Source organism: Dreissena polymorpha, chromosome 2 (genome assembly GCF_020536995.1).
Source record: "Dreissena polymorpha isolate Duluth1 chromosome 2, UMN_Dpol_1.0, whole genome shotgun sequence".
Taxonomy (NCBI): Eukaryota; Metazoa; Mollusca; class Bivalvia; order Myida; family Dreissenidae; genus Dreissena; species Dreissena polymorpha.
Genome location: NC_068356.1, coordinates 104,168,759 through 104,184,273, shown reverse-complemented (window position 1 = coordinate 104,184,273; position 15,515 = coordinate 104,168,759). Strand labels below are relative to the sequence as shown.

The 15,515-nt window shown below is 38.7% G+C and overlaps 1 protein-coding gene across 2 annotated transcripts in view; it reads right to left on the bottom strand.

The window, feature by feature from the left end:
* Positions 1-6,957: 6,957 nt before the first annotated feature.
* The window catches only part of LOC127868343 (WD repeat-containing protein 76-like), a 49,297-nt gene continuing 40,739 nt past the window's right edge, over positions 6,958-15,515 (bottom strand). For both annotated transcript variants that reach the window (XM_052410023.1, XM_052410024.1), the window contains exons 12-14: positions 11,296-11,349; positions 10,734-10,836; positions 6,958-8,654 (exon numbers count right to left, since the gene is read on the bottom strand). In XM_052410023.1, coding sequence (XP_052265983.1) covers positions 8,505-8,654; positions 10,734-10,836; positions 11,296-11,349 — 307 coding nt within the window. In that variant the 3' untranslated portion in view covers positions 6,958-8,504. The remainder of the gene's footprint in view (positions 8,655-10,733; positions 10,837-11,295; positions 11,350-15,515) is intronic.

Here is a 15,515-nt window from a genome sequence, read left to right as displayed (position 1 = left end):
GAGATGAAATAAATGTTACCTATACAGTTGCTAGTATTTCCTTGCTATTCACCCACTTTTACAATGCGTTTAACTTATGCTTACCTATTATAATACCTAAACTTCATAACGCCCCTTGTTTACACAGTCGTATTTCATTATTCCCTGCCTTCAGCCGTCGCCTATATACACTATTCCCTTATTCACATACCTCAACTTCAGTATTTCCTAGTTTACAAATTTAATGTTGCCATACCCTTTATCAGCTTTTTTTTATCCTTGTTAACCTACTTCAACTTCAGTCTTCAGGCATCCACCAACCTGAACAGTATTATTATTCATTGCTTACCTACCTCGACTTCAGTCTTCACTTTATCCAAGTTTACACATCTCAGCTTGACTATTCTTCTTGCTACCATTCTCAACATCTATCAGTTCTAGTTTACATACCTCAACTTCACAACCAGTATTTATTAGCTTTAAATATTCAACTTCACTATATACAATAGTTAACAAGCATCAACAATATTGCAATATTGTAATCCAAAGTCACAGCTTTACAAGGAATTATCAACAAGACAGTAATTCATTCAATCAATTACAAATATCATAATTATTCATTATCCAGTTTACACAGTATATGTTACCCGACTCAGGCAGACATCTTTGGTGCGCCCTGTCCTTGACGAAGTCTGCACAAAGACCTATGAGGTATCTAAATATTTACTAGCTTTTAGGACTCAAATCATACTTCAACAAGTTGTATTGTGCTGGGTCCTGGCATGTCTCGTGAAGCCACATATATTTGCAGAACATTCCCTCACCTGCATAACTGATAAGTAAATTGATTTGGACAACTGTCGTTCATTTGTATGGTTTTTCAATCCAAATCATTCTATCTGTTGTAAGATTTAAATATTAAAAAATAAACAAGCAACTGCTCTACAGTCATAAAAGTTACCTCTGGAAACCTCTTCACTATTCCCTAGACAATCAACCTCAACTTCGGTATTCCTTTGTCTGCCTGTCTCACTATTCCCAAGACTACAGATGTCAACTTCACTATTTCTTTGAAAGGCTGCCTCACTGACCACAAGTTCACTATCTGCTAGAGTAGTTGCCTCACCATTCTCTTTACTACTGACCCCAACTTCACATTTCTTTTGTCTGCTTGCCTAACTGTTTCATATACTACTGACCCCAACTTCACATTTCTTTTGTCTGCTTGCCTAACTGTTTCTTATACTACTGACCCCAACTTCAAATTTATTTTGTCTGCTTGCCTAACTGTTTCTTATACTACTGACCCCAACTTCACATTTCTTTTGTCTGCTTGCCAAACTGTTTCTTATACTACCGACCCCAACTTCACATTCCTTTTGTCTGCTTGCCTAACTGTTTCTTATACTACTAACCCCAACTTCACATTTCTTTTGTTTGCTTGCCTAACTGTTTCTTATACTACTGACCCCAACTTCACATTCCTTTTGTCTGCTTGCCTAACTGTTTCTTATACTTCTGACCCCAACTTCACATTCCTTTTGTCTGCTTGCCTTAATGTTTCTTATGCTGCTGACCTCATCTTCACTAGTCCTTAGACTTCTTACCTCAACTTCACTAGTCCTTAGACTTCTGACCTCAACTTTGCTACTCCTTAGACTTCTGACCTCAACTTTGCTACTCCTTAGACTTCTAACCTAAACTTCACTAGTCCTTAGACTTCTGACCTCAACTTTGCTACTCCTTAGACTTCTGACCACAACTTCACTACTCCTTAGACCTCTGACCACATCTTCACTACTCCTTAGACTTCTGGCCTCAATTTCATTACTCCTTAGACTTCTGACCTCAAATTCACTACTCCTTAGACTTCTGACCTCAACTTCACTACTCCTTAGACTTTTGACCTCAATGTCACTACTCCTTAGACTTCTGACCTCAATTTCACTAGTCCTTAGACTTCTGACCTGAACTTCACTACTCCTCAGACTTCTGACCACAGCTTAACTACTCTTTAAACTTCTAACTTCATCTTCATTACTCCTAAGACTTCTTACCTCAACTTCACTACTCCTTAGACCTCTGACCACAACTTCACTACTCCTTAGACTTCTAACCCCAAATTCACTACCCTTTGACTTCTGACTACAGCTTCAATACTCCTTAAACTTCTGACCTCAACTTCATAACTCCTTAGACTTCTTACCTCAACTTCACTACTACTTAGACTTCTGACCACAACTTGTCTACTCGCCGTGGTGTAGTGGATATGGTGTCTGCCTAGCGATCGGGAGGTCATGGATTCGATCCCGTTTGTGGGAGCATTCTTTAGATCTCCCCCATAGACACCAAGGAAAACGGACTCGAGAGCGTTTCATATAAGCTTAGGGTTGTTATGCAATCGAGCTTAAATAAATAGGTTGAAAAAAATATATAAAAAATTCACTACTCCCTAGACTTCTGACCTCAACTTCTCTACTCCTTAGACTTCTGACCTCAAATTCACTAGTCCTTACACTTTTGACCACACCTTTACTTGTCCTTAGACTACTGACCTCAATTCACAAGTCCTTAGAATTCTGACCTCAACTTCACTACTCCTTAGACTTCTGACCACAACTTCACTACTCCTTAGACTTCTGACCTCAATTTCACTACTCCTTAGACTTCTGACCTCAACTTCCCTACTCCTTACTTCTTATCTCAATTTCACAACTCCTTAGACTTCTGACTTCAATTTAACTAGTCCTCAGATTTCTTACCTCAACTTCACTACTCCTTAGACTTCTTACCTCAACTTCACTATTCCTTAGACTTCTTACCTCAACTTCACACTCCTTAGACTTTTGACCTCAAATTCACTACTCCTTAGACTTCTGACCTCAATTTTACTTCTCCTTAGACTTCTGACCTCAACTTTACTACTCCTTAGACTTCTGTCCTCAACTTTACTACTCCTTAGACTTCTGACCTCAATTTCACTTCTTCTTAGACTTCTGACTTCATATTCACTTGTCCTTACACTTCTGACCTCAACTTCACTACTCCTTAGGCTTTTGACCTCAGCTTCACTACTCCTTAGACTATAAACCTCAACTTTACTACTCCTTAGACTACTGACCTCAACTTTACCACTCCTTAGACTTTTGACCTCAACTTCACTACTCCTTAGACTGCTGACCTCAACTTTACTCCTCCTTAGACTTTTTACGTCAACTTTACTACTCCTTAGACTTCTGACCTGAACTTTACTACTCCTTAGACTACTGACCTCAACTTTACTACTCCTTAGACTTCTGACCTCAACTTTTCTAGTCCTTAGACTTCTTACCTCAACTTTACTAGTCCTCAGACTTGTGACTTCAACTTTCTTACTCCTTTGACTTCTTACCTAAACTTTACTAGTCCTTTTACTTCTGACCTAAACTTTACTAGTCCTTGGACTTCTGACCTCAACTAAATAGTTCATAGACGACTCACCCAAAGTTTTTTATTTCCATGTATACCTGCCTCTCTTTTCCCAAAACTTGTGACTTCAACTTCACTATTCCCTAGACGATTTGCCACACCATTCCATTGATCAACCTTAACTTCGCTATTCTTTTGAAAACCTGCGCTACTATTCCTTACACTACAGACCCTAACTTTACTGTTCCCTAGACTATTTGCCTAATTATTCCCTAAACTACCAACCTCAACTTAACTGTTCTATTCACTATCTATCTCACTTCATGTTTTCCTTTGACTGCTGACTCCTTGGTTAATCAAACTACAGATATCCACTTCTCTATTCTTTTTTCCTGTTTACCTAAACTTACTTTTTTTCCTAATCTACTGACCTCATGTTTACTGTTACTTAGACTAACAACCCCAACTTCCCTTTTCCTTGGACTACCAACATCCACTTCACTTTCCCGTGTCTGCTTACCTTAAAGGGATCTTTTCGCGGTTTGGTAAATTGACAAAATTGAAAAAAGTTGTTTCAGATTCGCAAATTTTCGTTTTAGTTATGATATTTGTGAGGAAACAGTATTACTGAACATTTACCATGGTCTACTATAGCCAATATATGCACCTTTTGACGATTTAAAACCCTCAAAATTATAAAGCGTTGCAACGCAAAACGATTGAATAATTTGGAGAGTTCTGTTGTTGTCGTTAAATTTTGTGTAACTACGAAGATTGCTCATATAATGCATAAAATACTTAAACCAAGTATGCTTGGCATGTAGCCGAGCGGGCTAATGCGTTTTTACTCCAGGTTACTCCAGGACTCTGGGGGTCACTGGTTTGAGTCCAGCTGCGGCTACTTTTTTTTCCTATTTTAAATTTTATTCTTGATTTTTTACTGGAGCTTTTAAGATCCAATGTTTACATTTATCAATAAAAAGCATTTAATGACTTATTTCAAAACATGCCAAAAACTGTGAAAAGGCCCCTTTAAGTGCTCTAGTGTTAAATCTACCTTTGACAGATGCACACACACCATAATCAGAATTGTGAAAGCTCATTAGAGGTGAAAACAAGATTGTTTTGGTTTGATTGCGTGGGTGCGTTAGACTTTTTATTGTTAACGCGATAAAAGTCGACAGTTTTCATCCAATTCTTTTCAAACTTTTTCAGTGTCTTTATATTAATGAGGACTCCAACCCTATCGAAAATGGGTAACATCAGAGTAAAAAGTCCAGAATTATCTCCCCTTGAATTTGAGAAAATTGTGAAATAAGGCTTGTTTACCCAATAAAGTCCAGTTTTCCTCGAATTATTTCCCAACTTGCACAGTGTCTTTTTCTGAATGATGAGTCAAACCCTATTGAAAATGAGCAATATCGGAGTTATAAGTCCAGAATTATCTCCCCTTGAATTTGAGAAAAAAAAAAAAAATCAGTCGGTCGGTCCGTCCGTCCGGTCACCAGATGGTTTCCGGATGATAACTAAAGAACGCTAAGGCCTAGGATCATGAAACTTCATAGGTACATTGGTCATGACTGGCAGATGACCCCTATCGATTTTCAGGTCAATGGTCAAGGTCACAGTGACTCGAAATAGTAAAATGGTTTCCGGATGATAACTCAAGAATGCTTACGCCTAGGATCATGAAACTTCATAGGTACATTGATCATGACTGGCAGATGACCCCTACTGATTTTCAGGTCACTAGGTCGGTCTCTAGGTCAAAGGTCAAGGTCACAGTGATTCATTAATTGTTTGTCCCAAAACTTTAACCTTGGTTAAAGTTTTGCCATATCTTTTGCATTATTGAAGATAGCAACTTGATATTTGGCATGCATGTGTATCTCATCGAGCTGCTTACTATGCCCCCCTTCGAAGAAGAGGGGGTATATTGTTTTGCACATGTCGGTCCGTCCATCAGATGGTTTCTGGATTATGACTCAAGAACGCTTAGGCCTAGGATCATAAAACTTCATAGGTACATTGATCATGACTAGCAGATGACCCCTATTGATTTTCAGGTCACTAGGTCAAAGGTCAAGGTCACAGTGACTCGAAATAGTAAAATGGTTTCCGAATGATAACTCAAGAATGCTTAGGCCTAGTATCATGAAACTTCATAGGGACATTGATCATGACTGGCAGATGACCCCTATTGATGTTGAGGTCACAAGGTCAAGGTCACATTGTCTCGAAACAGTTACATGGTTTCCGGATGATAACTCAAGAATGCTTACGCCTAGGATCATGAAACTTCATAGGTACATTGAAGATGACTGGCAGATGACCCCTATTGATTTTCAGGTCACTAGGTCAAAGGTCAAGGTCGCAGTGACACGAAACAGTAAAATGGTTTCCGGATGATAACTCAAGAATGCCTATTCCTAGGATCATGAAACTTCATAGGTACATTGATCATGACTGGCAGATGACCCCTATTGATTTTCAGGTCACTAGGTCAAGGTCACAGTGGCTCCAAACAGTAACATGGTTTCCAGATGATAACTCAAAAATGCTTACGCCTAGGATCATGAAACTTCATAGGAACATTTATCATGACTGGCAGATGACCCCTATTGTTTTTCAGGTCACTAGGTCAAAGGTCAAGGTCACATTGACTCGAAACAGTAAAATGGTTTCAGGATGATAACTCAAGAATGCTTGCGCCTAGGATCATGAAACCTCATGGGTACATTGATAATGACTGGCAGATGACCCCTATTGATTTTCAGGTCACAAGGTCAAAGGTCACAGTGACTTGAAATAGTAAAATTGATTTCGGATGATAACTCGAGAATGCTTACGCCTGATCATGACTGGCAGATGACCCCTATTGATTTTCAGGTCACTAGGTCAAGGTCACAGTGACTGCCACTACAACTGACAGCCCATATGGGGGGCATGCATGTTTTACAAACAGCCCTTGTTTAAAAAGAGCAATATCGAAGCAATAAGTCCAGAATGACTTCCCCTTGAATATGAGAAAATTTTGAAATCCCGCTTGTTTACGCAATAAATTCCACAGTTTTCATTCAATTATTTCCAAATTTGCACAGTATCTTTAAATCAATGAGGATTTGAACCCTATTGAATATGAGCAGTATCGGAGAAATAAGTACACAATAATCTCCCCTTGAATTTGAGAAAATTCTCCTTGTTTGCGCGATTAAGTACATAGTTTCCATCTTATTCTTTCCAAACTTGCACAGTGTTTATAGCAGTAGAGCGATTCAGGCCTTCATGGGCCTCTTGTTCATCAGTATTTCAGGAAAATCACAGCAGTCAATTAACCTAAAATCTCTTCCTTGGTAAGTTGATTTATCAGTACTAATTGCACATACTTAGCCAGTAACTGACAACTATACTACATGAATCCTAGGTGGGGGTGAATGCCTGTAGAAATCACTTCATGACCAAAGAAAAGTTCTAAGGCTAGGTTGGAGATCGAACTGAAGATCCTCTGATTTGTTGGCCATCACTCTACCATCTGAGATGGCAGGCTTGATAAGAATCAATAAGATATACTTTAAAAATGTATTTATTAAAAAAAACACAAGAATACACATATACAATGTACATTTTACCCGTATTGACATGATATATTCATATAAAGCTACAGTGGTAAACCTAAAAAAAAGATTTGAAATAGGAGTGGTTTGTAAAAATGAAGTTTTTCTAGAAGACTTAATAAAACATCATTCAACATTTTGAACAATCTACACATTATTTAAACGAATTTGGCAGGGTTAACAATTTCTTTGACATTATTTCTAATTGCAAATGATTGCTGATGCATCTAAGTTCTTTAAGTAAAACTGGTCAACATTATTTGATGAAATTTTAAGGAATTTTACTGCACATTTAATTAGCCATTAGAGCCTGTACTGGCCAAATTATTGCAAATAATAAGATATATCAAGTTGCCATCTTCAGTGTTGCAAAAGTTATGGCCAATTTAAAAGTTTGACGCAAATCAACAAACCAACAGACAGGGCAAAAACAATAGTACAGACTGGGGGACAAACAATAATTTAAAAACAAAATGTGACACAAGCAGACTCTGCAAACTCTGTTCGAGTCGTCAGACTCTTTGTATGAGCGTTATATCTTGTCACTCTTTGTCTTAGGTAAATGTCTTATCAGACTTCATATTCATCTGCTATTAATGCAGGATTGTTGCATATGCATCTTTAACAATTATTTTCCTACAACATGTCAGAAAGTGCCATATTTTGTCAAATATTGAACTAATGCTACATTTGTCCGACTAATTCGCTTACTTTGGACAGAAGGAAACATTCTTTCAGTCTGAAAATCAAATAAAACTGGTTGCAAATATTTTACATTTATATACACAGCGAACATTTAAAAAAAATGTTATTGATAAAGAACAATACACAGCTGTTTATTTGATTTAGAGATTATTTAGAAAGCAGAAATAAGAAAAATATATATGTACATTAAACATTTGATCTCAGATCACTCTATCATAGATTACACAAAATGAGTCTTGTTCTGTGAAAACTGGGCATAATGCATGTGCGTAAAGTGTCGTCCCAGATTAGCCTATGCAGTCCGCACAGGCTAATCAGGGACGACACTTTCCGCCTAAACTTGATTTTCAGTAAGGAGGGACTTCCTTGCAACTAAAAATACCATAAAAGCGGAGTGTCGTCCCTGATTAGCCTGTGCGGACTGCCCAGGCTAATCTGGGACGACACTTTACGCACAGGCATCAAGCCCAGTTTTCTCAAAACAAGGCTCAAATACATAAAGAATCTAGGTTTAATTGTGGTGCACTGAACACAGTTGGGCTGCAGTATCAGAGCAACATACAATGTTTACTACTAATTAAGACCATGTTTCTTCATGATCACATACAGCCGTCCACTGGAGTTTGAACCACCACCAGGGCTTTAGAGCTTTCAAGTGTTAGCCATAACATTAGTCTTAGCTGCAGTTTCAAAGCAATACATATTTATCAAATGAACACATAAAATCGCCAGTAAGTGTTTGCGTACACTGTCGAAGGCCTTGTGTGATGTGCACTCAATTTGCTCAACAAACACACATCACATGAACACATGGAGCCGTCCACTTGAGTTTGCCCCCACCAGCATGGCCCTAGATGTGTGAAGGGCATTCAGGCTGCACACGGAGCCAAGGTGATCTGGATCCAGGAAACTGTGCAGCTTCTTTCCCTTGTCACTGAACAACGTGATCTGCAGAGGGGAATGTGCTAAATGTGAGCCTTAACAATAACCAAAATAACCAATGGCTACATATTAGAAAATAATTCTTATCAGGACACTCATTAAAGACTACAGGTACCCAAACAATGGCTAATTTCAAGCAGTTGCAGAAGTTGAGAATAAGGAAAATTAATCACAGAATGGTTTTATTTGCTGCTACACATTGATCAAACAAAATGCTTCACACTGATTTTTTGAATCAATTGGCTTATTTGAAGGGCACAAAACTGTGCATTAATATAGCATAAAAACAATATTCTCGTTAGCGTATTACATTTTTGTAAACTGAATACACAAAAGTATGCTATTGAATAAAATATGCTTGAATATCTTTATGAATAATAAGAGACTTAGAAATTACATCAATTACCAATTGTTGTACAGTGTAGCATTATCATTAAGACTTCCATTCAGACCCTTTAAGGAATCAACCTGAACCCCAAGTGTGCCTCGATGTTCCTGAACCCTAAGTGTGCCTTGATGTTCCTGAACCCTAAGTGTGCCTTGATGTTCATGAACTTTTAAGTGTGCCTTGATGTTCCTGAACCCCAAGTGTGCCTTGATGTTCCTGAACCCTAAGTGTGCCTTGATGTTCCTGAACCCTAAGTGTGCCTTGATGTTCCTGAACCCTAAGTGTGCCTCGATGTTCATGAACCTCAAGTGTGCCTTGATGTTCCTGAACCCTAAGTGTGCCTTGATGTTCATGAACTCTTAAGTGTGCCTTGATGTTCCTGAACCCTAAGTGTGCCTTGATGTTCCTTAACCCTAAGTGTGCCTTGGTGTTCCTGAACCCTGAGTGTGCCTTGATGTTCCTGAACCCTAAGTGTGCCTTGATGTTCTTGAACTCTAAGTGTGCCTTGATGTTCCTAAACCCCAAGTGTACCTTGATGCTCCTGAACCCTAAGTGTGCCTTGATGTTCCTGAACCCCAAGTTTGCCTTGATGTTCCTGAACCCTAAGTGTGCCTTGATGTTCCTGAACCCCAAGTTTGCCTTGATGTTCCTGAACCCTAAGTGTGCTTTGATGTTCCTGACCATGTGTGCCTTTATGTTCCCGAACCCTAAGTGTACCTTGATGTTCCCGAACCCTAAGTGTGACTTGATGTTCCTGAACCCCAAGTGTGCCTTGATGTTCTGGAACCCTAAGTGTGCCCTGAAGTTCCTGAACCCTAAGTGTGCCTTGATGTTTCCACCCTGAACCCAAAGTGTGCCTTGATGTTCCTGATCCCAAAGTAAGCCTTGATGTTCCTGAACCCAAAGTGTGCCTTGATGTTCCTGAACCCTATGTGATCCTTGATGTTTCCACCCTGAACCCTGAGTGTGCCTTGATGTTTCCACCTTGAACCCCAAGTAAGCCTTGATGTTTTCACCCTGAGCCCTAAGTGCGCCTTGATGTTTCCACCCTGAACCCTAAGTGTCCCTTGATGTTTCCACCCTGAACCCTAAGTGTGCCTTGATGTTACCACCCTGAACCCCAAGTGTGCCTTGGTGTTTCCACCCTGAAACCTAAGTGTGCCTTGATGTTTCCACCCTGAACCCTGAGTGTGCCTTGATGTTTCCACCCTGAACCCTAAGTGTGCCTTGATGTTTCCACCCTGAACCCTAAGTGTGCCTTGATGTTTCCACCCTGAACCCTAAGTGTGCCTTGATGTTTCCACCCTGAACCCCAAGTGTGCCTTGATGTTTCCACCCTGAACCCCAAGTGTGCCTTGGTGTTTCCACCCTGAAACCTAAGTGTGCCTTGATGTTTCCACCCTGAACCCTGAGTGTGCCTTGATGTTTCCACCCTGAACCCTAAGTGTGCCTTGATGTTTCCACCCTGAACCCCAAGTGTGCCTTGATGTTTCCACCCTGAAACCTAAGTGTGCCTTGATGTTTCCACCCTGAACCCTGAGTGTGCCTTGATTTTTCCACCTTGAGCCCTAAGTGTGCCTTGATGTTTCCACTCTGAAACTTAAGTGGGCCTTGATGTTTCCACCCTGAAACCTAAGTGGGCCTTTATGTTTCTCTGGTCTTGATGTTGGGCTATCCCAGCAATGTCAGCAACCTACCTCCCTGGGTCTGTTCATGCTGCCAACGACAAACACATCTTCGCGAGCGGGATGCCATGTTGCTCGGAAACCAGTGAGCCATCGTCCTGTGTGGTTGTTGTGGCTTTAGTTAGAAAAAAAATCCTCATGACTTGGTACCTTCAACGGTCGTTGAGCATGGATGATAAATTTATTTACTTGCATATGAACATGAATGAATATCATTTCATTCTACATGACTTAATTAGAGGATAAAACATGTAACAAACTCTGAAAATGATTTAATATAACAGAAACAGACCTCGAAAATTCTATAAAAATACTACCAGCCATCGTCAGTTAAGAAAGATTTAGGTGTGATATCAATACATGCTGCGTTACGAACAAGAAGCTGGCATGTTTAATTTAAAATTTTAGATTCAACTATACTTCATTATTGACAATACAGAATGATGTTTTGATTGATTTTGGAAAGAAGCATTTAAAATTTAAAGAGAAAATGTGATGATACGAAAACTTGACTATCCATATAACCGTGTTTCGACTGCATGTATTATAATATACACTTGGTGGTTTCTATTACCTGATGATTTTGCTTGGTTTAATTTCTGCCGATATCACAGAGCTGTCAAAGATCCTGAAGGTTAAACAAATATTATCAGATAAAAATTTTAGCCAGGGACAGTGATTATAAAGAGCAAATTTAATAGACAAGAGACGACCTAATTGTTGTTGCTATGTTCTCAAACTCGTGTTATTCAGCAAGTGTTATATGATCATATTGTATATAATATCTACATACAAACTGTAACATACAGATGAAAATATGAGATAGCTAATTTTTTTACCATTTATGAAAAGTACCTAGTGCTTTTTTTCATACAAATTTGGGTTCTGTAAGAGGGCCCGTTTCCAATGGAAAACTAGAACTCTGAAAGATGGATGTGTCGCCTGACGGTAGCATATCAGTGTTAATTGTTTACTATTATATCAGGGATGGGACATTAATTCTTAATGTTGTTACAATCAAACTTTTACCCTTTTTGATTTCATTTGATTTTATGACAGACGAAACCGTCAAAATGGGTTAACCAAGAAATTGGCCCATTTCAATAAGTCTAAGACCAAAATAGGGTCACGGTCAAAATGAGGTTGGGTGATGCTGGCTGATGAGAGACAACATCCATGCAAGTATCAAAGCTCTGTAGCAAGCCGTATTGATGTCAGACTAAACGGTCAAAATGGGTTAACCAAGACTTTCCTATGGACTAACGGACAGGACAATCGCTATATGACTCCTGCGTCATATTTGCTGGGGGCATCAAAAAAAACTATACAAAAAAAAAATTAATGTTCAAAGTAAAGCTCAAGACACAGTAGTTATGAACCTTTTTAAGGTTGCGGTCATAGATTTCCAAATCTATGCGCGGACCCTAAGTTCATGGTCAAGGTCACAGGGGTCAAAACTTGGATGCACATGGAAAGGTCTTGTCCAGATACACATGCATACCAAATATGAAAGCAATATCTAAAGGGACACAGTAGTAATGAGCCTTTTTCGAAATGGGTTGCAGATTTCGAAACCTGATCACTGACCTCAAGGTCAAGGTCACAGGGGTCAACAATTTTGTGTGCATGGAAAGGTGTTGTACAGATGCACATGAATACCAAATACGAAAGCAATAACTGAAGGGACACAGTAGTTATGAGCCTTTTTCGAATCGCCGTCGCATATTTTGTAACCTGAACACTGACCTCAAGTTCAAGGTCACAGGGGTAAAAAAATTATGCGCATGGAAAGGTGTTGTCCAGATGCACATGCATACAAAATATGAAAGCAATATCTGAAGAGACACAGTAGTTATGAGCCTTTTTCAAATCCATTGGCAGATTACCAAACCTGAAGACTGACCATAAGTTCAAGGTCAAGGTCACAGGGGTAAAAAATTTAATGCGCATGGAAAGGTGTTGTCCAGATACACATGCATACCAAATATGAAAGCAATATCTGAAGGGACACAGTAGTTGAGCCTTTTTCAAATCCCGGTCGCATATTTCAAACCTGAACGCTGATCTCAAGTTCAAGGTCAAGGTCACAGGGGTAAAAAATTGTATGTGCATGGAAAGGTGTTGTCCAGATACACATGCATACCACATATGAAAGCAATATCTGAAGGGACACAGAAATTATGAGCCTTTTTAAAAAAGTGTGACGCCGCAGACCCCGCTGCCGACATCGCCAAAGCAAGTAACGCCAATATGTCCCCTGACCATAGTCAGACAACACAAAAAAGTATATATTTTTCCTAAATTGGACCTGAAAATTGCCAATAGAAGATTTAACAAGAGCACCGCCTTGCGGGTGCATATCGCTCATCTATTTTCTTTTTAAAGGTGAAGGGACTCTCAATTTCAATCACAAAGGAGGGAGGGGTGGAGTGAAGAGGGGTGTTTAGTGTGGGGGTGTGGACATTTATTACATTATCTTCCAAAAATGCGAAAAAAAATGCAAAAAAAAATTCAGGGGTGGGGGGTAGGTGGGTGGGGGGGAGGGGATTCTTGGGTGCGATGGTTAGACGGTATTTCAAAAATAAAATAATAAATATAAATATTTGTGTTTTTTAACCGTTTCAAAAAAAATAATTTTGGGGGTGGGTGGGGGGGTAAAGTGTGAGGTGTGGTGGTCATTTGGGAGATGATCTTAAAAAAAAAAAAAAATTAGGGGGAGGGGGGAGGATTCAGGGGGGATGGTTTGGGTGGAGACTATTGTGGTATGTCAGTTAAAAGTAGTTTTGTCAAAGTATCAATAAATAAGTAATCATAAATAAAGAAGTTATGTCAATTTTAGCAAAATTTAATAATTTGATCTTGAGTCAAGGTCATTCAAAGGTCAAGGTAAAATTCAACTTGCCAGGTACAGTTACCTCATGGTAGCATGAAAGTATTTGAAGTTTGAAAGCAATAGCCTTGATACTTTAGAAGTTAAGTGGATCGAAACACAAAATTTAACCGTATATTCAAAGTTACTAAGTCAAACAAGATGTGTTTGTGAAACACAATGTCCTCCTATATGACGTTTGACCTTGTAGGATGACCTTGACCTTGACCCTTCACCACTCGAAATGTGCAGCTTCATGAGTTGCACATGCATTTCAAATATAAAATTGCTAGCTTCAATATTGAAGAAGTGACATTACATGAGCAATTTTGACCCATATATTTGACCTTGAAGGATGACCTTGACCTTTCACCACTAAAAATGTGCAGCTTCATGAGATACACATGCATGCAAAATATCAAGTTGCTATCTTCAATATTGCAAAAGTATTCATAAAATTAGCGATATGGGCCACATATATTTGACCTCTGACCTTGAAGGATGACCTTGACCTTTCACCACTCAAAATGTGCAGCTCCATGAGATACACATGCATGCCAAATATCAAGTTGCTATCTTCAATATTGCAAAAGTACTCATAAAATGAGCTATTTTGGCCACATATATTTGACATTTGACCTTGAAGGCTGACCTTGACCTTTCACCACTCAAATTGTGCAGCTCCATGAGATACACATGCATGCCAAATATCAAGTTGCTATCTTGAATATTGAAATACTGCAAAAGTGTACATTAAATGAGCGATTTTGACCCATATATTTGACCTTTGACCTTGAAGGATGACCTTGACCTTTCACCACTCAAAATATGCAGCTCCATGAGATACATATGCATGCCAAATATCAAGTTCCTATCTTCAATATTGCAAAAGTTATTGCAAATGTTAAAGTTGGCGCAAACAAACCAACCAACAGACCAACAGACAAGGCAAAAACAATATGTCCCCCACTACTATAGTGGGGGACATAAAAAGGGCCATAATTCCGTAAAAATGACAACCAGAGTTATGCAACTTGTCCTTTTACTGTACCCTTATGATAGTTTGCAAGTGTTCCAAGTATGAAAGCAATATCTATGATACTTTAGGGGTAAAGTGGACCAAAACACAAAACTTAACCAAATTTTCAATTTTCTAAGTATAAAGGGCCCATAATTCCGTCCAAATGCCAGTCAGAGTTACAAAACTTTGCCTGCACAGTCCCCTTATGACAGTTAATAAGTGTTGCAAGTATGAAAGCAATAGCTTTGATACTGTAGGAATAAAGTGGACCTAAACACAAAACTTAACCAAATTTTCAATTTTCTGAGTATCAAAAGGGCACATAATTCTGTCAAAATGCCAGTCAGAGTTACATAACTTTGCCTGCACAGTCCCCTTATGATAGTTAGTAAGTGTTGCAAGTATGAAAGCAATAGCTTTGATACTTAAGGAATAAAATGGACCTAAACACACAAAACTTAACCAAAATTTTCAATTTTCTAAGTATAAAAAGGGCACATAATTCTGACAAAATGCACGCCAGAGTTATCTAACTTTGCCTGCCCAGTTCCCTCATTATAGTTAGTAAGTGTACCAAGTTTGAATGCAATAGCATTGATACTTTCTGAGAAAAGTGGACCTAAATGCAAAACTTAACCGGACGCCGACGCCAAGGTGATGACAATAGCTCATAATTTTTTTTCAAAAAATAGATAAGCTAAAAAAATAAATAGTTTTTGTTTCAGTAAGTTTCAACATTGCTTTCATCTCAAATCCAGCTCTATCAATTTAACCTTATAAAATACAATAGTTATATCACTTTTATTCTCAATTTACAGTATTTGTCAGCAAAAAATTAACAATACTTAATCCCAAATTTGATCAAAATGACACAAAATTTCCAAATGCAAAGGCACCTGTCCCA